Here is a 24,251-nt window from a genome sequence, read left to right as displayed (position 1 = left end):
ATTCTAACAGGTAATAAAGTGTGAGGAAACTGCCCTCTACTTTCCCACGAGAAAGACCCGAGGACCTTCTGGCTTCTGCTCGTGTCACACTTCAGCATGTGCCTGCGTGCTGCGGCGTAAGACAGCAGATGTTCCCCAAATGAGCGAACGTAACTAGTGTACGTAATGTGTATAGATTCTATACAAACTTACATACACGTGTACTCGCATAAAAATACCACAGACACTCTCTCTCACACACACACACACACACACACACACACACACACACACACACGTTATATTCCATGACATGTTTTTATAAACATATTATTTAATATCCTGCCCAGTATTTGCTGATCGTATATCAAAGCTCATCATTCTCCGTTGGATCTCTGGTTTATAGACACACAGACGTGGGAACGAGCGTCTCTCATGTGTTTGGGGGAAATGACGCCGTGTTTACACTTTTACTACCTGTTAGAACTGAAACGTAGAACTGCTGGGAGTATTTGATGAGAGCAGTTCACACACTCGCACACTCTCACACATCCACGCGATCTAACATGCAAATCAGTCACGCGTCGCTCTTTGATGTGACGTCAATGAAGGACCTCTAATTAGAGTTTGACGCCCACGAGACACGAGTCCACACCTCTGCTTCCCACACACACACACACACACACACACACACACGCAGGAAAAAAAAACAATCGACACAAACGGCTTATTTCTAGTCTTTTATTTTTAATATAAATGTAGAATAAATAAAAGGTGCAAATTTACTTAATAATGACAGTTAATATATCTTTAAAGGCCTTATATATAGCAGCAATTACAGAAATGGTGTGATAACAAATTTACAATATGTACAAGCTTAGCAATCTGGATAGACAGAACATGGAGGCCTTTGTTCAATATATATAAATATAAATATTGCACTGAAAATGTCCTTGTAGGTAGTCGAGAGAACAAAGCACACGAGTGTTGATTAATGAGCAGGTCAAAGCTGCTCAGGGTCTCTGGGCGATCAGGGCCAGGGCCTCCACACAGACTGGCTGACCGGAGAACTCGGAGACGGACTCTGTTTGGCCGTTTGTCTCTCCATATTCAGCTCAAAGCCGTTCTGTTGCAGTGTTTGCTGGTGGATGTTTGCATGCCCCTGAGGGGATGAAAGTTGTTGGGTTGGAACAAAACGGTTGGCGCTGGAGGCACAGGCCCGCGGGCTGTGCTTGGACCGGTACATCATCATCTGAAGAATGGACATGGAGGACCTCCTGAGAAGCAGAGCGTTGGGCAAACAGGCTTCAGTTCTCAGTTTGACACCAGCAGATTCAGACTGGGAGCGGGCAAAGCGAGCAGCAGCTGCTGCATCCAGCGCCGCTCGCAGCCACAGGCCTTTTCCTTCAGGCCCCAGGAACTCAGCGGCTCTCTGCAGACAGGCGGAGGAGCCGTCTTGGTAGGAGAGCTTCTGACCTCCTCCTCCTCCTGTGGCATTGCTCTGTAGGAAGAGGACTGTGTGCTCTAAGATCTCAGCCTTCTCCAGTCTGCGCTTAGTGGATTCCTGTAGAACAGAGACGAAGAGTTAAATTGATGCAGTCTGGCTTTGTTTTGATTATTGTTCAGAGCTTTAACCTTTTAAAGTCTCTAACTCTAACCCAATTTTATAATCAGATGATATGCAAAAAAATAATGTGCAACTAGCAACTTTGTCAGGGTGGAGAGATGAAGACCTTTAGGTCAACATTTAAATGGACTGTGGTCTCACCTGTCCTTTCAGCAGGAGGCTCTTCAGGTTCTCCAGGCTCTGATTCATTCTCTCTCTTCGCCGTCTTTCCACCTGAGGTTTAAGGAGCTGCAGAGGCACAAAAGGAGATGATCACATGAGTGAGATCAAAAGCAACGTAATACATACTACAATGTTCAACAGGAGTGAATTGTTTTGAAGCATGAATCTGCATCATTACCTTTCTCTTGGCTTCCTCTGATTCCTGAGTTATCTTCATTGTTGTTCAAAAGTAATCCAGCAGTCAGTTGATCTGTGTGTGTGTCAGGTCAATGTGAGCTGAGGGCTCAATGAGACGCTTATATGCTATAGGTGGGCGTGTCTACAGGCTCCTCCCACCACCACAGTCACAAACCCTCTGCTTTCACACGTGGCTTTACCAATAGATATCCATTCATGGAAAAGTAATAAAATCTTATTGACGAATGCATTTGTTACGCTTCTGTGTAATGGGGCATTTTATCTAACAAACACAATCAACAAACGCTTCATAATGAGTACAGTGAGATCCAAACCTGTGACCCCACTCACCGAACAATCCTCATTAAAATCTACGACTGGAAGGACATTGTATTGACTTTCTCAGCCATCATTTGCTAAAAAGGGTAACACGTTTTTTAGGCTTGACTTTACAAATTCAGTCAGTAAAACAAAACAACTCAATTTGGACACATTATTGATGTATCTTAGTGTTATGAATCATTTCTTTACCACTCAGTGAAAACGCGAGGAGCATTTTGACATAAACGGTTGTTAAATAATTAGAATACATTTTTCATCTTATAGAACAGTATTTCGTAATTTTGCAAATGTCCTGATATACTTATAACACATATCATGTTCTCATGTATGTGGTTCATGTTGTTCTGCGCGTCTTTACGCATCTGAATGAGCTCATCAGACTGAATGGCGCGCGCTTCTTTCACTCCTCGGCTGGCACGTGCAGCAGTGCCACGCGCCTGTGGAAGGTGTCATCAGAAGATTCCACGCGTGTCGCTTATTTACAAGTGTGAGCGAAGTGAGACACATCCGCCAGCACAGCGGGGAGCTCCAGACTAATGACCGAGGACTGGATGGAGACACGCGCGCACTCAGGGGACATTTACACAAGAAGGGGACATGGAGCAGAGGGACTAGAACCCGTTTAGAATAATCCATCAAGATAAAATAAAATATTCCATCACTGAGCGGGTAAAGTGGGGAATCCACTACGAACATTTATTCAACCTGCAACAAGGGAGACAAGGAGACAAGGATGTGCGTAAAATCCCCCTTTAAGCACAGATCGTTTGATTGAATCTGAAAGAATTTGATTGAATGGATATGAGGGTGAAAGAAAAACTAAGGGATCATAAGTTACGTAAGTGTTTGTCCTCTTTTACTCTACGAGTTTGGATGGACTGGAGGTGTGTGTGTGAGAAACACATACACACCTCCATCCAAACACTCCACCCTTTGGAACCACGTATGAATTCTAACAGGCCATAAAGTGCAAACGCAGCCTGCTGCCCCGTTTCCCATGAGACACAGCTGAAGGAGTTTCTCCCACGATGGACAAAATGAGCGTCTTGGCTTGAAAGTGACAAGAAAATATGCATCTATGCAACTGCAGTCACGCCTCCACAACCAATAAACAAACTCAATACATGTTAGTCTGGAACTTGTTGTCTTGCGTAACATTTCGGCCAAACGCAGCCAACCGATTCCATTACAAATTTAAGTCTACAAAGCCAATTTCTGGTTCATTTCTCACTCGTGTCAACTCTTAAAACCTGCATAAAATGGCAACTGTTGCTTGCGTAAAACCTCTCCTTTACGCACGGCTCTAAAAACAGCAGTTTTGTTATGGTATTTAAACAACACGTTTTGGGGTGTTTCTCTTTCCCCAACACGTCCACCGTGTGCCCTTGGGAACCTGCCACCCTTCTCTCACCCAAACTCTTTCGTATCAATTCTAACAGGTAATAAAAGTGTGATGCAGCGCCTGCTCGCTACTTTCCCACGAGAAAGACCCGAGGACCTTCTGCTCGTGTCACACTTCAGCATGTGCCTGCGTGCTGCGGTGTAAGACAGCAAATGTTCCCCAAATGATTCCCGCTAATAAACTCTTAATTGTCACTCAGTGTGCAAAATGTGCGACCAGTTGCCTCGAGCCACCCAGCGCAGTATTAAGCAGTTATCCCCATTATGCTCATTAACCAATCTGTTTACTGTATGATCCTCCATCTTACAAACCAACTGGTATGTCTGTCCATTTACAGTCTCCATCTATCTATCTATTATCCAAATCTATGTATTATCTATATATTGTATCCAAAGTGACGTATATGAGATTTGAACACAACACAAGCAGAGAACAACAAGAACAAGAACCGAAGTGTTCTTAAACGAAACCCCTCCATGTATCTTTGACTGTGTCGGTAGCCCTTTGATCTCTTGCGTAGGCACGTGCGTTGGCTGAAACCGCACGAGCCCACTTCATACCTGCATGGCACGCGCCGGCTGTCTGCGTCTTGATGGCCGCATAACAATGGGATCCTCCCCTCAGAACAACGACCCGGGCTGCTCGCTTTAAGGACTTAAGGAGGAAGCTGAACTCCACCGAAGCACTGTAGACCAAAGTTAGAGTCACATTAGTTAATATGGCCTGATGGTGTGTTTATGTGTCAGGGGAACGTGGTGCCTCACACACACCTGCAGGCGATCATCATCAGCTGCCTTCATGGTGACGAAGCTTATACTTTACTCCGTCTACACGAGTATAAATAGTATATATCATAGATGAAAATAAACAATAAAAGTCTACACCAAACAGCCACAGAGCAACAGATCCTCAGCTGGCCTTCACTCTTATCATTTAATCAATCGAATTAACATCTCAGCGTCAAGCACACCCTTTAAAATGAACTCGGTGGAGGGAAATCATGGCTGTGTGGTAATGAATGGATTCCCCCAGGTGACGTCATAGCGTTAGATAGCTTTGTTTGGACATTTTGTAACCACAGACACGCGGACCATTTAAACGCATTAATGAACTCAGCAAATACACGCGTGCAAAGTGACACTCACACATTCAGGCGTCATTTGCATCTGACTGATCAAGTTTGAGCGTGTGTGTGTGTGTGACTGTGGGAACCCGAGATCTCTGAGACCTCCACACACAACCCACACATACAACGTATCGCTTCTTACAGATAATAAAGTGCAAATGCAGCTTCGCTTTTATTTTCCCACGAGAACATTCCACTCACTGGCTTCTCACCGAATTCACGCGTTCCCGTTTGGAACGTGAACAAACCCGCGCTGAGCGAATCAGTGGCGATTACCAGAATAAGCTCAATCGATTCATGTTCGATCAGCAGTTTGCTCGGATTTCGAACCCTATTTGTGCATCTTTATTATATTATTTTGAAATTGAACGATATCACAGCAAATTCCTCCTAAGTGTGCTAACTTAATTGGCAAATAAAGCAATTCTGATGCTGATCTGAATGAATGTCACAATGGCGTGCGTGCGTGTGTGTGTGTGTGTGTGTGTTTGCAGACTTAAGCTGAAGGGTAAATTTCAAGTGCAGATGAAGAACAAATGTCCTTCGGGCGCCTCCAGACCTGTGAGGTGTCGGTGAATATCAGAGGGCAGCGGAGGTGTGAGAGGCGCGTTTAGCTTCCTGTCATGGACACGCGTGGAGAACAAACGGCCTGTGAGCAGCTGCGGGGGGGCTGTAGCACACACACACACACACACACACACACACACAGTCACAGTGTATGAGGGCCGATCAGAGATTCAGTGGGCGGATCTCCACTCGTCACTGTCAGATGCGTTACTTGTGAAACCTTCAGTGCAAACGTGTGAAAAGAGCCCATCACTGAAAGTTTAAATAGAATAATATACACAATTACCCAGTTCATCCAGTTAGAATATATGTTATACTATAATATATGTTAGAAATATCAATACTGGCCAGATTTAGTGAGAGATTAAAGCTTTACCCAGGATTGAAGATTGAAACCTTCAGAGAAACACAGAAAAGTCTTTACATTTAGCCGTTTTTGAGGCGATTCCTTCCAAACATGCTCATATTAACTATTTTTCTGACTTCAGGCTGAATAGCTTTGAGCTTCTTTGATGTCTTTGAGGTGCAGACTCAGCAGGAGTCACACCTGGAGGATGTAACTCCGCAGGAGGCCGAGCTCCACGCCTCCTACTTCAGACTAAAGAGCGCTGTCATGACACAAACCAAACAAACACACAACAGCATGGATTTGTTTCAAGATTTTTTATTTTAAGTTAAAAATAAAATAAAAAAGATACCGCTCACCATAGGGAGACACCCAGAATAAGTTAATGTGCAAAATAGACAAATAGACAGGATATACATTTCAGTGTACATTGAGTCACAAGTGTCACTACAGCAATAAGGAGAAGACGAGGGTCTGTACCTGCAAGTGTGAGGTACAGATACTCTATCATTATCAGTTCCAACATCAAAGTGTCCAGTCAGTTTAGTGGGATGTGTATATGAAGGAAGAAGAGGGCACATAAAGCCTCTTCATCTCCATTACTCACCCCTGAACTTTATCACTGAAGCAGAGCCCAGTCCGGACCGCCTGGCTTGGCCGAGGCGTCCAGCTCAGGGGATCGTGCCGATCAACTGAGCTCTTAGAAAGCATTTGTTTAAATAAGGCAGATGTGTGTGACTCAACAGTACTACATCACATGTGTATAAGAGAGCTTTACATTATTTACAGGTTTAGGTCAGAGGTTGCTGTTCACATTGTAAATATGTTGCATTTGTAAATCTCAGGTTCTGATTTAGGAGTCACTGTGGTCATCAGGGCCAAGGCCTCCACAGAGACTGGCTGCCCTGGAGGCTCTGAGCCTCACTCTGCTTGCCTGCCGGTCGCTCCACCCTGATCTCCAGGTGATTGTGTCCTTCTGGTTGCTGGTGGATTGGCAGGTCCCTGTGTTGGTGCGGAAGTCGCTGGGCATGAACAGAAGTGTTGGCGTCAGAGATGTGCAGTCTGTGCCTGGATCTTCGCTTCAACATCTGTAGGACGGACCAGGAGGACTTCCTGGGAGGTGGAGAGGTGGACGAGTGAGCTTCGGTCCTCACTGGGGATGGTGCAGAGTCAGAATTAGAGCAGGCAGCTGTGGTCGCATCCAGCGCCGCTCCCAGCCACAGGCCTTTTCCTTCAGGCCCCAGGAACTGAGCAGCCGTCTGCAGGCAGGTGGAGAAGCCGTCTTGGTAGGGAGGCTTCTGACCTCCTCCACCTCCTGCTCTGCTGTGATCTGATCGGGCTGTGCTCTGGAGGAAGAGGACCGTGTGCTCCAGGATCTCAGCTTTCTCCAGTTTGTGCTGACTCGTGCCCTGCATGGAAACAGCAACATGAGTTAATGACAGGAAATGCACCACATAAAAACAGTCTGAATGTGTTCTATCTAAATCTCATAACACATTTAAACCAAAATGAAAACATCTCAGCCTCTTTCCACAATATCTCCACATAGTTAAAGAGTTTTACCAGTGGCTGCTGCTCCTGGAGCAACATGGTCCTTAGACGCTCCAGGCTGTCGTTCATTCTCTCCCTTCGGCGTTTCTCCACTTGGGATTTCATGATCTACGAGGAAAAGAAGATTTAAAAACCCGTTAGATGACCGTCAGCAGCACAAGCATGGAATCTAAGTAATGTTCAGTAAAAGGTTGAACTCTTTTACCTTTCTGTTGTGTGTCGCCTCTTCTGTGTCATGTAACAGCTTCATCGTATCCAAACTGCGTCTGCGCGTTCTTCACCGTCTGCAGCTCAGGAGTTCAATGCGTCTCTTGCGCTGCTCGCTTCTTTTAACCCCTCTGACCCCCGCGCTCCTCCCTCTCCCGACACTCCCACCAACCCCCCAACACCCAAACCGACACCACGCCAAATGACGCGGGGGGACTTTAGGACTGAGTGATAAAACAATACGTGGTCCCGGTCCAACGCAGGAGACATCATTTGGATCCTAAAGCTCACGATAACACGAAAACAGGAATGCAGACCAAAGTAGTATTTGCGTAAATCCTTGCGTAAAGCGCGCGCCAGGAGGCTTAACCATGGGGATTGAGATTCTTCCAAGTGCAAGAATGAAACAAAGTCAGACTTTCAGTGGAGAAACTAGAATCGTTCCTCCACAAGCGGCGACCTGACGTCACAGATGAACATAATGTACAGAATATACAGATTCTATAGTACTCACCTCTCCTCACGCTCCCCTGTGGCGTGTGTCCTCCCCTCCCCTCCCCTCCTCCCCTCTCTCACTTGTCACCCTCGCATGTGTTCCTTCATTAACGCCTCCGTGTCAACAGCGGAGCAGCGCGTGCCGTTTGGGCCGCACGGCTCGCGCTGGTGCGACGTTTGACACCGCTATTGTCGCACGTATGCGCGTGAACAAAAACCCTTTGATGATGCTGCACAGGAGCCGTGGGCGCGCGAGACATGTGGGGAGAGAGAGAGAGAGAGAGAGCGAGAGAGACCGTGGTAACATGGCTGACAGATTCGAGGCCCAATCACCTGCTGGTTGTGAATACAGAGAGTCTTTATTGTAAAAGAGGTAGAGAGAATACAGGTGTTTCACTGTACAGAAAAAGAGACAGCACTGTTGATACACTCACTCCAACCATTAACATGGAAGTCAGACACGCTTAATTCATATACACACACACACACACAGAGCCCAGTACAAAACAAAAACACAGAGAAACAAACACACATAATCTTTGGATTTTTCTCTATTGCCCTCTCATTCACCATATGCGTCCTCTCTTTCTGGTGTTTAAACAGAAAACCATGAAATAGTTGTAGCACTAATAATAAAACAGCATTTCATATTAATAATGATAGTGTGCCAATAACAATGATGATGCAGCTCCCCCCACTCCCAACCCCACACACAACTCAGTAACAAGTCAAAAGTAGTGGAAAATCAACCCCCGCAACGCCAATAATAAAAACCACACCGGCATGCACACACACACACACACACACACACACACACACACACACACCTCCACTCTACCATTCATGCACTCAGCTACTCATACAAACATAATAATGACCGACGCCGAGTGTGAAAAGAAAGACATTTAAAAATAATCAAACCAAACAAACAAGGTACAAAAACAACTGCAGCCAAGTGGGAAGAGTGATATCATTCTTTTGTCTTTTCCTTGTGTCAATCTTTCTGTCGCTGTCGTTCTGTGGACCTCCCCCCATCCCCCTCCATCAGTCGGAGTTTTCCGAGTGGTCGCTGTGAGGCGAGGCGCCGGACGGGGGCGAGTTTGGACCCTGCCAGTTACCGTTAGCCTGGGAAGTGGAGAGCCACAGAGCAATAACACCAGTCATTAACAAATAGTGACAAAAGACAAAACTTTGAAGATGGGTTCAGGTCTCACGTACCTGCATTTGGTAAGATGACTGCTCGCCATTTACTGGTGGCGCCCCGAGGAACAGGTCTGCTGAGCCGGACAGAGAGAACGACCCAGAACCTGCAGGAGGGAGGAACAAAGAAACAAACAAAGCTTTACAGCAGGAGCAAAACACACTGAAACCAAGTGAGTATTTTTGCATTTCACTGAGTAATTTGATTCATATTCACTATAATATCAGTTGAGTATGGTATATGTGTGGTTACTGTGAGGAAAGGAATGACTTAGAGACGCTATAAAGGTGTGCATGGTGAGGAAAGCACCGACGTCTGTGGAGATCAAAACAGAGCTAAAGGAGAGAGAATGTTAAAGTTACATTGATAAGATTGCTTTCAGTCTGCTGGGGGAGTAAGAAGACACATGTTTGCTTCATGATGTCCTGTATAACGTGACAGAACAGCTGTGTTGGCTTATTTTGGAGTCGTCTGCCTCCTAGTGGTCATATCTCGTCACATCAAGTGTTACTGAATGAGCTGTGAAAAGGAACCAAACCCACAGACAAACCCTACCTTCAAGGTGACTAACTGACTGTTTTCAAACGTCACGTACGCACCAAAAGGCCAGTGAGGCGTGTAAACATCGCCTTCAAGACTGGACTCGCCTCGCACAGCTGATGCATATACAGAGGACACGTTAACGTCTAACTCACATCTTTGATTATTTGTCCAGGCTGTGATAAAGGCAGAGAGTTGAGTGTGCGTAAATGTCTGCCATCCATTTATTGACCTCCCTATCACATCGTTATTCTCACTGAGTGACCACAGTGCAGATACGGGGCCAATGCGTCACTGCCAGTAAGTGGTGCAAGAACAAACACAGACAAAGCTTCTGTCTAAAAACACAGCAACACTGCCAATGAGGTCTAACTGCAGCTTGGCTTCCTCACTTCCTGTATGGCCCTGATACAGGAAGTGAGGAAGCACGTGGTGAAGAAAGCCAGAAAGCCAGTTACCTCAGCCTCAGGTTATATATTCTGTCTGGGTGGACTGCTAATGGAGATGACTGACATGTGGCGGGCGGGGACAAACTGAGTGTCGAGAAGGGCGGAACTATCAAACCCGTTGAGTGCCTGGTTGTACCTGTGGAGTTGGGTGTGTGGGGCGAGTCGTCACCCTGTCTGGCCCCCAGCGCCGTCTTCATGGCGTACAGGTTGGCCTCCTCTTGGAACTTTCCAATGTTTTTCTTGTAGCGGATTCTCTTATTGCCAAACCAGTTGGACACCTGGCACACAAGACAATACAAGGCTCAGTGTGCGTTCACTCTCTGGAGACTCACTATGACAAATAGACTTTGAGTAAATTAACTCCCGCCCGTTGACCCAACAGCTCAGGTCCATAAATCACAAGAGGACCACATTCATCACGGAGCCCTTCCTGTTTACCTGAGAGACCGTGATTCCACACTGTTTGGCGAGTTCTTCTTTGGCTTCTTCACTGGGGTAGGGGTTGGACAGGTGGGAGTAGAAATACTCGTTCAAGACCTCCGTGGCCTGCTTGCTGAAGTTACGCCTCTTGCGCCTGAAAAATAAAGAAAACACCTATGACATCCCTGGACGGGCTGGTGTGAGCACGAGCCGTTTGAAGTGAGAAATGAAAACACACACCCACACACACACACACACACACACACACACACACACACACACACACACACACCTACCTGGCATCGAGGAAGCGGGACCTGAGGATCATGACGGCCTCACAGGTGCTCTGCTTCAGCTGGGTCTGGATGGAGCTGAACTTGCGGTGGATGATGCCCACCATGCGTTCGATTTCCCTCGGAGTAACGGGCCGCGTGCGCGACTGCTCCCTCAGCAGGTTCATCACGTGGGTAGTGAACTCAGTGCATGCCTGGGCGGGGCGGGGCAGGGGGGCGGGGCAAAGGGGGAGAACACACATGGGGAAGAAATGATGAAAAATATTCAGTATATCCTGGGGTGCATATACTTAAAGTCTAAACAGAAACTGATCCTAAAGTGTGTGTTCTGCTTCTGTATGGGCAAATCTAAAGTCACATCAAAGCCCACCAGTGTCTGATATCATCATACTGCTACGTGGTAAAATGTAAAAGGTAAAACTAGAGTAGAACAAGTATCAAAGCCTTACAGTAAACAAGAGTCCATACTCTGTTGACACTGTGTCAGACTGCTGTTAGCTATAATGTCACAGTGGCTTGCATTTCACACACACCCCCCCACACACACACACACTATAACCACAAAATATACCTAGAAAAATAACAAAGATATCTTAGACAAACTGCCAACAAAAAACGAACATTGTACGCTTCACAAAGGTGAGATTTGCAGGGATATAAGAGTGTTAAAAGATGTCCTGAAATACAAAGACATGAAGCTTAAACCCAGCGTGTTTACAGTGACTTAAGATGCTGCTGTCATTTGTACAACAAAACTGTCTTCCGGCCAGCGAGTTTAACTGAACTCTTGACCTAAAAGTAGGTGTGAATGAATCTCGGAGAGCTTTAGTACAAACATGTACAGGCAATGTCTGTGCTTGCCTCCCGTTGTGACACGGTACCTGTTCGTACTTCTCCAGCTCAGTGTGGTAGATACTACGAATCTGGCTCAACTTGCTTTTGTAGTCGGAGTGTTCGAGCGAGCTGTCGGGCGACATCCCCCCGGAGCTGGTGGCCGCGGACACAGCGGCCGCCGCCCCGCCTCCCTTCTCCGGCCCGGCCACACCCTCTGCTAGCAGCATGTTGTCCAGCCGCACCAGCTGGGGATCCTGAGGCTCCTCCTCCTGAGCGTTCCTCATCGACAAGCCTGTCGACCACACAACCAAGATGGGTCACACACACAACACAACAAACGTTTCCAGCAAAATGCTTCTGATTCACAGATACACAGTTACAGGGAAGAGGGTAAAGATAACAACTGAATATTTAATGGAGCATATGTACTTACTGTTGCTATTAGAAAGAAATAAGAAAAGGTTATAATAATGTTTAAGTTGTAATAACCTTTGATAGTATTATTTATATCAGTACTACATTTAAAGAACAATTCCACTGGAACTTTGATTGATATTTATCATGTTTTATAAGATAAAGTATCATAGATAAACACATACAAATACTGCTTTTGAGAGGTTGATGCTTCAGAGATTAGTGTATTAAGTATCACAACAAACAGTTATAGAAGAGCGCTATATTCTTCAGTACTTGAGTAAAAAAGTTTTGGTCGGATTATAAATAAATTGTATTCCACATTCAGTCCTACACAGCAGTCTGACCTCTATGATGACGTCAGCCCGGGGCGGGTAAAGGTTACTTCGGTTTGTTGTATCTGTGCCCCTCTCAGATGTACACGTTCTCACGCAAGATGTACACATGTTCTCACGCAAGATGTACACATATTCTCACGCAGGGTGCACCTAGTGAAATAAAGGCCAGCAGCCTGAAGCAAAGTCAGCGAGGGAGTGAAAACAAACATGCCGGCACGAAACCAAAACAAACCACAGCCACATATTTACCTGTTTTTTCCTTGATCTCGCACAGAACGCTGAACAAAGCGGGCTTCATCCGGTGACAGTTGAGTGCATGTTTCCTGCGCATGGAGAACACAGCGGGACTTGAACCGAATGTAGCAAATTCACTGTAACAACACAATAATAACGAGCAAACACACCACCAACAACAACAACAACAACGTCCGGATAGTTTGGCATGGCTAAGTTAGCAACAGTTAGCTTATCGGTTGCTGGGAGCTAACAGGGCAGCTAACTGACTGACACTCGGCGGTGCCCAGTTCGCTTTGTGCCGTTTCAGGTTCTGTTTATCAGTTATAAGGTCGCATTGACTTCATGTTACATTAACATTAATTGAAACATAACTGTACCATGTATGAAGTTAGCATTGGGTGCTAGGTTAACTATCAGCTAAGAGCAGCTAACAATGGCAACCTTCTCATTTCTCGGAGAGTCGCAGTTAAAACAACTGTCTGTTTGTAATAAGAGCAAAAGAACAAACACGGCCAACAGCAAAGCGATACGAGAACCGATATGTGACAACGTCATAACATTATAAACTTCTTTCCCTTTGGCTGTTAGTTAATGAGCCAGCGGCTAGATAATCTAAACACAAGATCGAAGTTGAGGAAACTTTGCCTCTGTGGGACGGAGTCGACAAAATGAAAAACAATGTAAACAGCAGCGACAATGACAGCAAGGGAGATAAAAGTAAAAGTTGCCACTAACTTTGCTTGTGCCTCGTCCAAACTTTGGTCGGTGATGGTCATAATTTGTTGCAGTATGTCGCCGATATCTCTGCGGGATTCATGTCCGTTCTCTGTGCCCTCGAGGCCCGGGTCGCCTCCGTCGGACCGGTGCTGGGAGGGTTGATGGACCGAGTTGGGCGCATGCATCCCGGGGTGTCCACTCAAGCCGAGTCCCCGGCCGTTGGAGGGCCCGTTGCCCGTCATTGGCTGCTGCTGCAACATCTTCAGCGACGCACAGTGGCGACGACTGCTGCCCGACTGACACACACACACACGCACAGAAACACACACACGCACAGACACACGCACGCACTCATGAGAGGCAGCAGTCGCCTCACAGTCCCCTAGCGATTGATCGAAAAAAGTACAAGCCGTATATCAATATATTATAATATTTTTATGCTTAGTGTCTTTCTACACGAGTGAACCTGTGGTAGCAGCCATGGGTGACACGTAAACTGACGGAACAAGCACCTGCACCCATAGAGAGCAAGTGTGTGTGTGTGTGTGTGTCTGAAAGAGTATTTAGATTAGATTAGATTAGATTGAACTATTTCAGTCCATCCAGTACACTTATATCCAATAGATGTAAATGTATGAGGTAAACTACTGGTACTGAAATACTAATAATATAATTCAAAAATAGGAAGTGATTGTTAATATGTCACTGTTGCTCATGCCCACTATGAACAACTTTGCATGCAGGTTTCGTGTGTGGGTGAATGATAAGGAGATCAGATCAAACGAAATAAGATAAATAAAGACGTGAGAAGTGCTTTGTTTCTTTCCTTCACTGGTGATGATAATTCTTTAAATTGGGTTTACAAAGATGTCATCTAGAGTGATCATCTTACTTTTGTTTTTTTTTCTTATTTTCCACTCACTTGCCTGTCTACTTCTCGTTTTAGCAGCGAGTCAACAGGATGTGAGCCTCAACCACAGCAGTGTCAAAAAAACAGGGCGCCTGTTTCAACACGTTGCAGTATGTTCTGACATAATCAAATGAGCTCAGAGAGCAACAGCTGCACACAGTTTTGAGTTAATCTCAAAACATAACTAGTTGCTTTGTGACCATATACTGAGGATATCCAAAGGCTTAGGGCCCTTGTGCTTTTCACAGTAATGTGTCTTAAAAGCATGACATGTCAGCTGTGGGCTGAATAAATAGGGGTGGGCTGGGGTAAGAGGAACAGGAAGAGAGAAGACGGGAGAGAAACGGTAGCAGCGAGGCAGGCAGGGTGAGATCTTGTCACGTCGGCATGTGAAACTCTACTCTTAGCAGATTTTTTTCTATGAACACATTTGAGAACTGAGCTGTCACAATGCTGGTCTGTGTTGACTTCAAGAGATGATCCTTCAGAGAGATTAATTCCAAAAGATAAAGGTAAGAATGAAATGACCAAACCTAATATATTCACTCCTTGTCAGACAATATTTCAGTGTAGAATGACTTTCAGCAACAACTCCAGAAGAGAATGTACTGTAAATAATCTAAGCAACGAAAGGTTTACATCTCTTCAGAAGATGTTGTACAATGTGTTTTGTTTGTTGACTTACAAGAGACAAATGTGTTACTGATTTTAAACTTAAACATCTGCAGGCTGCATGTTAGAACCTGCCAGACTGGTTTGCATGCATTTCTTTCCTAAACAAAGCACAGCTGCTCCATCTTTAGCTCTCAGGTTAATGTAATGTAATGTCAGCTGATTATCTGTATTTCATTCAGAATGTAATCCTTAAGCCAAGCTGAGTCTTCAACTAAACGCCTGAAAGGAAGATATTTGACATTTACGCTGATTCTCTGTCTCCCTGTCAAGGTTTTACAGGGATTAACGCCAAAGTTAAAATGGCTGAGGGTGGGCAGTTGGAACCTCTCATCATTACAGAAGATGGAGACATAACCGAGGGTCTCCCTGAAAAAAGGGTAGTCAGCACTTTGACTGTTTACATAAGCAGCAACAAAGAAGACTCAGCCCTCAAAGAGGAAGGTCATGCCTGCAAGGACAAGAATGAAGAAAATCCAGAACGTAAAATGTGTTTACTTGAGCAACAAGCCATGACGGTGGAAGACCAGAGGAGAGAGCTTGTTGTGGAGGAGGAAGTGCACCAAGCTGATAAATCAGAAGCAAACGAGACCATAAATAATGGACAGCACAGAGATGTAGGTGGGAGTGAGGCACAGGCAACCGTGAGGATGAGGAGCGAGGAAAAGCCTGAGAAACCCAAGGACACAGACAGAGAAACTGTCACGCCAACAGAACCTCAAGTGAACATAAAAGGACAGGATTCCTCTGAACAACAACCTGGAGGTACAGAGATGCAACAGGAGGATCTGAAAAAGGTTTGTTTGACTCTTGTTTATTTCAATATGGCTGCCTTGTACCCTGAGTAACTCATGCATGTAGTAGAGTTGTTGTCCTCTATGTTTTAGGCTTTATGATGTAACCACTATGTTCACTAAAAACAATGTGGTGGGCAAACAGGTTGTTTTGCAATGAATGTAGGAGGTGGAGAGAATTCTTTATCTGTGCCAACACAATCAGTAGCAGTAACTGCAGGGTTGAAAACCACTGCAACCGCCCTCATTCTCTCACTGCCACCTACCCTTCTTTCTCGCTCAGGCTCACCGGTTAACCCCCGACTTCCCAGAGTCGCTGTACGAGCTGCTCTGTACCTTGCAGGAGGGGAGGCGGTTTAATGACCAGCGCTGCTCTTTCAGGCTGGAGGGTGGAAACAGGAGAAGGAGGTGTCACTCTGAGCCCAACACCAACAAACCGGCCAGCAGAGGTGAGAAAACCCTGAGACGCTGCAGTGGGTTGTAGTTAAAGTGGCGACAAAGTGTTGCAACTGCATGCCCTTGTTTCCACGAAGCGATGCTGACTCATGGCTACCAAGCACGAAACTAACTGATGTACACAACTGACAGATCTTTTGAAACTTGAGGTAGTCCGTCTCTGTGTATCTTTGACCACTTAATGTGAAGCTACACCCAAAGAAAATCCCCAGATTATGGAACACTGCCTGCCCAATGTTCTGCAAAAAGGTTGTGACTTAATTTCACAGCAAGAAAAGTGTCAAACTATCCACGAACAATCTTCTCCAGTTATTCTCCAGAGCTGAAAAACTTCCACCAACATCTTTCAAGTATCTTCAATACTCCAGTGATCGCCTGTGGATACATCATGAATTTAAAATGTGACATTTTCATTTCTCCACAGTTGTGTTTTCCTCCCTGACTTCACTCCAGAAAGAGGAGTTCTTTGAGTTCGTAGCCACGACTCAGGCCCGCCGACTGGATGACCAGAGGGCGCTGCTCGAAAGTTCTCTGCCGCCAAAACCAAAAGCCAGAGGTTTCAGAGGCAGCTTGAAGCAGATCTCTTTTGTGAGAAAGCCGTCACAGCCGGCGGCTCCGGTTCCTGTGCCCAAAGAGGATCTGTACAATATGATTCTCACCACGCAGGTACGTTTTTGAGTTTAAATGTTCCGATTCACAATTTGAGGGTAGATAGCGACTTGTAACAATCGAATTCGGTCCTGCTGAATTTAGTGCCTACAGAGGCCCAGAATGATTAGAGTTAAGAAATAACATACCGCCTACCTTCCTCCCACAGGCCCAGGGCAGGCTGGAGGAGCAGCGCAGCAGGGCTCCGGGGCCCATGGACGATGAGGACTTCTTCTCTCTGCTCCTCAGAGTCCAGGGAGGACGAATGGAGGAGCAGAGGACTGAACTGCCGTGCATACTGCAAACCTGAGAAAGCTTTCAGTGTGATGTTCCTGTGTGAGTCTGTGATGTTTATTGCTAGTTTCTTCCCTTTAAAGCAGGATCAGTCGATTTGCTATCTTATCTTGCCAAATTTCCATTCTGCTGAATGCCTGTGTGGAGTGAGTGGTTGCTGTGTGTCCTTGATATGTAGGAGGAAGTCTGCCGGTCTCTAGCATTTCTCCTTATTTGTACAGTTGACATAAAATAAATCGGAGGCAGCAGCGATGAGATAACAATGCCAAGGCCGCAAAGTGTTTGACTGTATATGGTTGACATCATTTGGAGAATTAAAGTTATTTTTCTGAGCCTTTTGCATTCATCCATTTCTTTAACCTTCAAAACAACTATTTAATCTTTGTTTATCAAACACCTTAGAGTTTGTAGTTGCTGAAGCATAAAGTTAGCAAAGTCGTGACAACACTAACAAAGGCATTGCTTCCTGTAGTATTCTTTGTTTCATCATCATTATTCCCTTTCAAGGTGACATTTCCCCACAGCTGTCACCAAAGCAACACTATCAAACAGGAAGAGAATGAATGCATGAGACAGTTCTATTTGGGGAACAAATGAAGCGCAGATAAAGGTGTTAATTATTGACAGAATGAAGGAAGTAGATATGATTGTTTTAGTTTACATACAGACTCATTCTTTATGACAGGTCACATTGTCTTCAAGAGAATAAACAATAAGTTGTTCAAAAAAAGAACAAATTGTACTGAAAACTTTGAAAAATTCACTGGCATGTATACTACTATACATTTCATCTAAATACTTACTGTGTGTGTGTGTGCGTGTGTGTGTGTGTGTGTGTGTGTGTGTGTGTGTGTGTGTGTGTGTGTGTGTGTGTATGAGAGAGAGAGTATGAATACAGATGAATGTAGGTAGGAGGTCTCTCTCAAACAAGTGTTGACGTATATCAATGATCCACAGTCAGAGTCAACATGTCCACTGCTTAATTTAGAACGAGTTGTGAGCCACCTGCTGGTAAACTGCTGAAGCCAAACATCCAGGGCCACATCAATGCGTCAGTGTCTGCTGGAAACTTGTGACCTGCCCTGATGTTTGTGGTGCTTCCAGATTAGAGGAAAGCTTTAGGAGGAAGTTCTGGGTCAGCCAAGGTGAAAGGATGAACTGTGTGACTTCCTCAAACTGAATGGAATTATCAGCAGTAAACACTGCTGGTCACTGAGCGATCACAGTGTGACAGCAACACTCGGAGTGACGCTGCTGCTTTTAAATGTCACTGCGGTTGTGAAACGTGTTTTTTAGTTCTCCATGGCTTGAATGGGCTACGCAGTTTGAGTGCAATGTTCAAGTTTATGTGTTGTTGTGTGTGATAGAGATCTGTAAAGTAATATAACCAGTTTACGCAGCAGTCGTGATGAATTTGTCATGAGAGGCTGAGCACATCCTGTCAAAGTCCCTGCCCTTTATGTTTTCTGTATTATTCAAAATGAAAAAAGAACGGCTTAACATGTAGAACTGTAATTATGAAGTTTTCAAGTTGATAATTACAGTAATGTCAAATGCAATAAATAGGCGTACCCTGACCTATATTTAGGTTTCCAAAAACAAGAACATGTTTACAGTAATGAAGGGAGTGGAAGTCAATCAATTCCAGAAACACATTCCACATGAATGATGATGAGGCATTTCTGATCAACAGCACAGAGAATCATGAACTGTGTTTGCTGTGAAACATGGATTGGTATTATTAATATTATTATTGTTATTATTATTATCATCATCGTTGTTTTGATCTGTGCACGTTTCATTTTATTTCATTAAAGCAATGGAGTTTATATTTTTTTTGACTGCGTGTTCCACCCACTCTGTGACGTCACATACCTTTTGACCAATCCCGGCTTTGTTCTGCAAAAAGAATTGACACTAACCCGGAAGTCGCAGCGTAATGGCTAAATTGGGGGCAAAGCACAGATTTTAAATGTATTTTCTGTCAATTTGCTGTGTAATTCACATTTATTTGCAACCTGTTTGCCCACCACATTTGTTGACTCACATAAAAACACGTTTTATGAATGTCTGCTCTATCTTTGTTGAGGTGTTTGTTTCGTTTCCTCACCGCTTACGTGACGACACACACTCGTCCTGGGCTGATGGAGTTCGATGAAACTTTCTGATTTGGAATCAAGCGCGGTCGACTGAGGATCTGAATGAGAGGAAACAGGTCGAGGTGAACATATCTGCTTATATCTCATGTTATGTTGTTACGCTGCTTTCTCTACTGTCATTTATTTATCATCCACGTTGTAACAAAGTCACAATTTTGAGTTTGTTTCTGTTTTAAATCTGCGCTCTGTTCTTTCCAAAACTAATCCAAAATGTTATAGTTTTGTGACACATTTTATTTCGTAGCTAACTTGTTTATATTGTTTGTAAACATCACTTAAAAGCACTTTGTACCATATTTAAATATTTCACGAAAGTAAAAGTAGAAAGTTCCTGCAAAAATGCTAAGTATTACTACTACGTTTTTGCTTTTTTCACACACATGTTGTTCCACTTACTGTAACGTTCAATATCTCGAAAAACATTGTTGTGTTTCGTTCATAGATGCTTTCGTTTCTGTCCCTGCTGCTCCTCTGTCTGCCACTAGAGGGCGACACCTCCCCAATCAGCTGCTACAATGATCAGGGGGCCGCTGTTGATTGGTAATTATTTGCTTTTGGCCCTTTTAGATGTCATAATGTTAAGATGGCAGATGTAACACCTTTACACACATTTCTTCCCTCTCACTTCTTTTTTTCCTCCGCTTTAGGTTTTATTTGTACAAGCTGCCAAAAGAACACGGTAAAAAATCCGTCAGCTATGGCGAGAAGTATTTACTGCTGGACAGAGGAAGCGAGGGGTGGAAGGACGGGACGGTGACGATGAACGACACCACGGGAGCTCCGGGCAGGACGGTCGGACAGTTATACACACAAACAAAGGTCGGCGTTGGTTTTATAAAGAGGTCAGCTTTGTTTTACAGAGATGAGAGGCAGAATCAAAGTCGGGGAAATGACTCTGACTCAAAGAAAGATACTTTGTTTATGTATGAAGCAGTTGCATTTCCTTATTCACTGCAACCATCTCAAACAAACAGACAGACATAAAGATACCTCTGATTTTAGACATCCAGGACTCTTTTCACATGAAATCTACTTAAATGACACAAACTTTTATCTCCTGAATGCAACAAGATGCAAAAAGAAACCGTTCCAAACTCTTTCAAACCATAACAGATATGATTCATGTTTTTGTTCTACTTCTGCTTTCTAATTGCTGTCATGAGACGTCTCTTATTATAGACGGGCTTATTATTGAACACGTGTGTTCCCCAAAACAGCTGTGAAAGCCAAAGCAGTGGTTTCCAACGTGCGATCACATGACATCACATCTGTACCTCAACATGTGACTCTGCCTCTCTCTGTTTTATTAATATGCACGCCAAACCCCGTGCTTTCTCACAGGACACAGAGTTTGCCTATGTGCTTTACAACGACCAGAAGCCGACTGAGGACTTTGGTGACGGATGGTGGGGTGACACGGGGAGCAGTGGGGGACACACGAAAGGTGAGGACCTGAGGAGTCCAGCTGATTCTCACTCAGTCCAGACAGGCTGGAGGAGATTCTGGGGACATTTAAACGTTTGAATAGCTCCTTTAAATCACAATTCATACCCTCAGCTGGATGCTTTAATAGTTAATTTCACAGGAATTCACAGTTTTAAGACATCGGTGGTGAGCTGGGGAGAACAGGCGGGGCTGTGATTGAGCACTTTAACGAAAAGGTCAAGTGTATAAGTAGATGTAAATACATTAAAGATATGAACGGGGAGGGAGTAAGTACTGATTCACAGCTTCTGCAGTGTTTGGAAATAGATGAGCGTCTCTTAAGCTCTGACCTCTGACCTCTGACCTGTCCCCTCAGGCGTGGTGCTGCTGGGTAAGACCCAGGGCTTCTGGTTGGTCCACAGCACCCCTCGCTTCCCCCCCGTGCGGCAGGCGGGCCGGTATTCTTACCCCAGCAGCGGCTTGAACAACGGGCAGAACTTCCTGTGCGTCACGTATCCCGTCGAGCGTTTCCAGAGCATCGGTAAGTCTGCTCTTAACGACGCTCGGCTGTTTCCCGACGATAACGCGTGTAGCATTTTACGAGAATCTGTAAACGAACGGTGCCGGATTAGAATGACAAGTGGTGCTAGGAGGAGAAGAAGAAGAGGCACGTGGGTAATAAAGATTCAGACCCGATTCTTATGAGCTCACATATCAAACACAAGGAGCTCAGTGTTCCCTGCTGCAATTAGTCACAGACTGGTACTGGAAACTTCTTACAGGCTCTCAGATGTTGATATTCCTTCCACCAATGTGAGACTTTACACACAATACATACTTAGAAATGTAGGAATGTCTGTCCTCTTATAGAATGTGTATGTTGTTAAACTGTAACCTGTAGTTTTTGCTCTTTCTGCCTGAATTCAGATCTTTTTCAACTCACCGCTTCTTCTTTATCTTCTGGCCCATTTGGATCAGAACACATCCCTACGTTCAGGAAGTTCTCCTGGTTCTTACGCTTCAATCCGTTTTCACATAACACTCCTCCTTTTTGTTTGAGAGCCAGTTGTGCGACTTGTGGTTTTCAGTACAAAATTAATATTGAGAACATTTTAAGATAATAAATAAGAAGTTCCCCTCTCCACTTAGGGATTAAATGATTTAAAATAGTGAATATCTAATGTAAGGGGTTCTTTATCCCGGTGGCCTTTCCTTTTGTCACACAGCTCTTAATAATCCAGTCAGGTATCGGCACGACAACAATCATCATCCGCAGCGTAAACAGGTGTCATCTCCACGCAACCGACGTGCCTGTTCATGTCGCCGGCAGATCCCATCCAGCCGGTGGCACAGTTGCCATGGCAGTGCCTGGGGTAATGTAATTAGGCGGAGGTATGTAACCATAGAGATCGTTGCACTCGCACTGCGGCAGCCGGTTGCTGAGTGTCGTGCCTCTCCAGCGGCGATGTTGACAGAGGAGTGTGAACGTGTTGTCAGACGGCAGAACGGGAAACGACGGCGTCTGACCGCAGCCGAGGCACCTGGAGGCTTTAATGTGCTATTCCTGATGACATCATCACTCTAATTCCTCCAGTCAGTCTGTCTGAACGCTACCAAGCTGTTTGAGCTGAGATGTGGATCTGTTGTCTCCCGTCACAGGGGAGCAGCTGCAGATCAATCAGCCTAAAGTGTACGACTGTGACGTCCCGGCGTCCTTGGCGTCTGTCGCTCCCGCCCTGGCTGCCGTCTGTAAGACAAAACACCTCACTCCTGAAAACCTCAAACCGCCCTCCAATCGCAGCGTGACCCTGACCTCCAAGGGCGGCGCCGACTTCATCAGCTTCGCCAAAGGAGCGTCTTTTAACAACGGTGAGGCTCGGACAGAATGAGAAGACGGGAAACTGGATTCATTACGTTCTTCCAAATGTTCACCTAGTCAACACTCAGGCCTCACTCTTCCTCCCCTCTTCCTCATCAGACCTTTACCACGCGTGGGTGGCCCCCACCCTCCGCTCCGACCTCCTGGTCCAGTTCTGGATCCGCTCCACAGGCATCCTCCCCTCTGACTGCTCTCTGGGCTGGAAGGTGCTGGACGTCACCCTCCTCTCTCCGGGGCAGGCCTTCACCTTCAAGACCAGCCAGGATCACTCCAAGTGGGCGGTCAGCGCTCAAGCCGCCCGGTCGGGGGGCGGCGGCGGCGGCGGGTGGGTGTGCGTGGGAGACATAAACCGAAACCAGGCAGAGGAGAACCGCGGGGGAGGCACGGTGTGTCTGAGGGATCCGGTGGTGTGGAAGGCGTACAGGACGGCGGCGCTGGAGTGTCAGGGATGCGGAGGACAGACCGGCACGTGTGCGACTGGCGGAGCGTTACCATGACGTCAGCTGGGAGGAAGGGGAAGCGTTGAGGATGTGGTGAGGAATCATGTCAGGGAATAAACAAGGAAATGAAATGTAACTGTAATGTGATACATGTTTAACTTCTTAAGTCTTTGTGTTATTAAATCAAACTTCATCCTGCGTGTAGAAGTCATGACTTTATTACTGGTAAAGGTTTTGGTGTTGCCAGATCCTGAATCATCCATTTGGTGTGTTTGTCCCTCTAATCCTGAGTGTTTGTTTGTCTTTAAGTCACTATTTCACCAACTGGCAACCCATTTTCTTCTTCATAAATGCTTTATTTGTATGTATTTGTGCAGCGAGGCCTCGTTCACTTTGTCCCCCTGCATGTTGGCTGCGATCGCTCCGTTTGATCGGCGCTCAGGAGGAGAAGCAGCCTGAAAGGAGAGGAAGTGAAACATTTTTAAGTGACGCGTCTAATCAAAGCGGCGGTTCAGGCGTCGCCCCAGCAGCTGGAAACTGCTTCATGTGACAAAAGGCAGGAAGGAAGGCAAACAGCGTCTCATCGCTCCACTCATCAGTCGTGTTGTGATGGTTGGTTGACATGTTGTCACAAAGCTTTGATGCTGGAAATGTATGAGGAGTTTTCTTACTTGCCTTCTTCTGCGGGACCTCAACACACAAACACACACACTGTAGTAGAACATGTTGAATTACAGGCACTGACCTAAGCTGTCATCTTCATTTTTTAAACCTTTTTCTTTCAGCTTGAATGTAAAATCCTGCTGCATTAAATCTAAGAGACTAAAGTTTGTAAAGTGGGCGCCCGTGTTGTTTTCCTACCTTTGGAACAGCTACCTGCAGCACCACTATGCACGCTGAATGCAAAAACGCCGTCTACTGTACGACTCTCTTTAAAGCCCCGCCCCTCAGCTCTGATTGGCCAGCGCCGACAGGTACGGAAGTTGAAACACAGGAGAGTCAACAGCCGAGAAATTGATACAAAAGTAAATTTATTACCACAAAAATAGGACTTCCTGTATGTAGTGCATAAATAGCTTTGATGTGAGACTACACAGCTCCAACACACACACCTGCATGTGTGTGTGTCTGTGTGTGTGCTGAATACATT

The 24,251-nt window shown here is 45.4% G+C and overlaps 5 protein-coding genes across 5 annotated transcripts; 2 read left to right on the top strand and 3 right to left on the bottom strand.

Moving 5' to 3' along the window:
* Window positions 1–760: 760 nt before the first annotated feature.
* Window positions 761–2,037, bottom strand: her7 (hairy and enhancer of split related-7). Its single transcript, XM_076150500.1, has 3 exons — window positions 1,947–2,037; window positions 1,748–1,834; window positions 761–1,543 (listed from the first exon to the last, which is right to left on the bottom strand). Exons 1-3 carry the CDS (start codon window positions 1,983–1,985, stop codon window positions 1,010–1,012), a joined length of 660 nt encoding a protein of 219 aa, XP_076006615.1. The 5' UTR covers window positions 1,986–2,037; the 3' UTR covers window positions 761–1,009.
* Window positions 2,038–6,085: 4,048 nt separating this feature from the next.
* Window positions 6,086–8,025, bottom strand: LOC143000976 (uncharacterized). Its single transcript, XM_076150497.1, has 3 exons — window positions 7,485–8,025; window positions 7,292–7,387; window positions 6,086–7,137 (listed from the first exon to the last, which is right to left on the bottom strand). The coding sequence occupies exons 1-3, from the start codon at window positions 7,527–7,529 to the stop codon at window positions 6,601–6,603; spliced, it is 678 nt and encodes a 225-aa protein (XP_076006612.1). The 5' UTR covers window positions 7,530–8,025; the 3' UTR covers window positions 6,086–6,600.
* Window positions 8,026–8,318: 293 nt separating this feature from the next.
* On the bottom strand, window positions 8,319–13,750 carry pbx2 (pre-B-cell leukemia homeobox 2). The gene is made up of 8 exons (XM_076150489.1): window positions 13,443–13,750; window positions 12,720–12,793; window positions 11,766–12,010; window positions 10,888–11,078; window positions 10,610–10,745; window positions 10,308–10,449; window positions 9,200–9,288; window positions 8,319–9,106 (listed from the first exon to the last, which is right to left on the bottom strand). The coding sequence occupies exons 1-8, from the start codon at window positions 13,682–13,684 to the stop codon at window positions 9,026–9,028; spliced, it is 1,200 nt and encodes a 399-aa protein (XP_076006604.1). The 5' UTR covers window positions 13,685–13,750; the 3' UTR covers window positions 8,319–9,025.
* Window positions 13,751–14,480: 730 nt separating this feature from the next.
* Window positions 14,481–17,530, top strand: gpsm3 (G protein signaling modulator 3). Its single transcript, XM_076150545.1, has 5 exons — window positions 14,481–14,846; window positions 15,280–15,803; window positions 16,084–16,249; window positions 16,681–16,922; window positions 17,074–17,530. Exons 2-5 carry the CDS (start codon window positions 15,309–15,311, stop codon window positions 17,212–17,214), a joined length of 1,044 nt encoding a protein of 347 aa, XP_076006660.1. The 5' UTR covers window positions 14,481–14,846; window positions 15,280–15,308; the 3' UTR covers window positions 17,215–17,530.
* A 1,698-nt stretch (window positions 17,531–19,228) lies between these two features.
* On the top strand, window positions 19,229–23,299 carry dnase2 (deoxyribonuclease II, lysosomal). The gene is made up of 7 exons (XM_076150544.1): window positions 19,229–19,419; window positions 19,800–19,897; window positions 20,005–20,176; window positions 20,699–20,801; window positions 21,159–21,323; window positions 22,442–22,651; window positions 22,761–23,299. The coding sequence occupies exons 2-7, from the start codon at window positions 19,800–19,802 to the stop codon at window positions 23,156–23,158; spliced, it is 1,146 nt and encodes a 381-aa protein (XP_076006659.1). The 5' UTR covers window positions 19,229–19,419; the 3' UTR covers window positions 23,159–23,299.
* The last annotated feature ends 952 nt before the right edge of the window (window positions 23,300–24,251 follow it).

This window comes from Genypterus blacodes, unplaced genomic scaffold, assembly GCF_046128005.1.
Source record: "Genypterus blacodes isolate CSIRO-AG114 ecotype Tasmania unplaced genomic scaffold, CSIRO-AGI_Gbla_v1 ptg000052l_1, whole genome shotgun sequence".
Lineage (NCBI taxonomy): Eukaryota > Metazoa > Chordata > Actinopteri > Ophidiiformes > Ophidiidae > Genypterus > Genypterus blacodes.
Note: the sequence above shows the minus strand (reverse complement) of the source record. Positions and strands in the feature narration are given on the sequence as shown.

Coding starts and splice junctions, on each gene's coding strand:
- gpsm3 (XM_076150545.1), top strand. CDS start 15,309: ATGGCTGAGGGTGGGCAGTTGGAACCTCTCATCATTACAGAAGATGGA. Junction 16,250..16,680: donor CAACAAACCGGCCAGCAGAG/GTGAGAAAACCC, acceptor ATTTCTCCACAG/TTGTGTTTTCCTCCCTGACT. Junction 16,923..17,073: donor ATATGATTCTCACCACGCAG/GTACGTTTTTGA, acceptor TTCCTCCCACAG/GCCCAGGGCAGGCTGGAGGA.
- pbx2 (XM_076150489.1), bottom strand. CDS start 13,684: ATGTTGCAGCAGCAGCCAATGACGGGCAACGGGCCCTCCAACGGCCGG. Junction 11,079..11,765: donor AGCTGGAGAAGTACGAACAG/GTACCGTGTCAC, acceptor CGCCCCGCCCAG/GCATGCACTGAGTTCACTAC. Junction 10,450..10,609: donor GTGGAATCACGGTCTCTCAG/GTAAACAGGAAG, acceptor CTTGTGTGCCAG/GTGTCCAACTGGTTTGGCAA.
- dnase2 (XM_076150544.1), top strand. CDS start 19,800: ATGCTTTCGTTTCTGTCCCTGCTGCTCCTCTGTCTGCCACTAGAGGGC. Junction 20,802..21,158: donor CAGTGGGGGACACACGAAAG/GTGAGGACCTGA, acceptor CTGTCCCCTCAG/GCGTGGTGCTGCTGGGTAAG. Junction 22,652..22,760: donor AGGAGCGTCTTTTAACAACG/GTGAGGCTCGGA, acceptor CTTCCTCATCAG/ACCTTTACCACGCGTGGGTG.
- her7 (XM_076150500.1), bottom strand. CDS start 1,985: ATGAAGATAACTCAGGAATCAGAGGAAGCCAAGAGAAAG. Junction 1,835..1,946: donor CAGAGGAAGCCAAGAGAAAG/GTAATGATGCAG, acceptor GTGCCTCTGCAG/CTCCTTAAACCTCAGGTGGA. Junction 1,544..1,747: donor GCCTCCTGCTGAAAGGACAG/GTGAGACCACAG, acceptor TCTGTTCTACAG/GAATCCACTAAGCGCAGACT.
- LOC143000976 (XM_076150497.1), bottom strand. CDS start 7,529: ATGAAGCTGTTACATGACACAGAAGAGGCGACACACAACAGAAAG. Junction 7,388..7,484: donor AGGCGACACACAACAGAAAG/GTAAAAGAGTTC, acceptor TTTTCCTCGTAG/ATCATGAAATCCCAAGTGGA. Junction 7,138..7,291: donor TCCAGGAGCAGCAGCCACTG/GTAAAACTCTTT, acceptor GTTTCCATGCAG/GGCACGAGTCAGCACAAACT.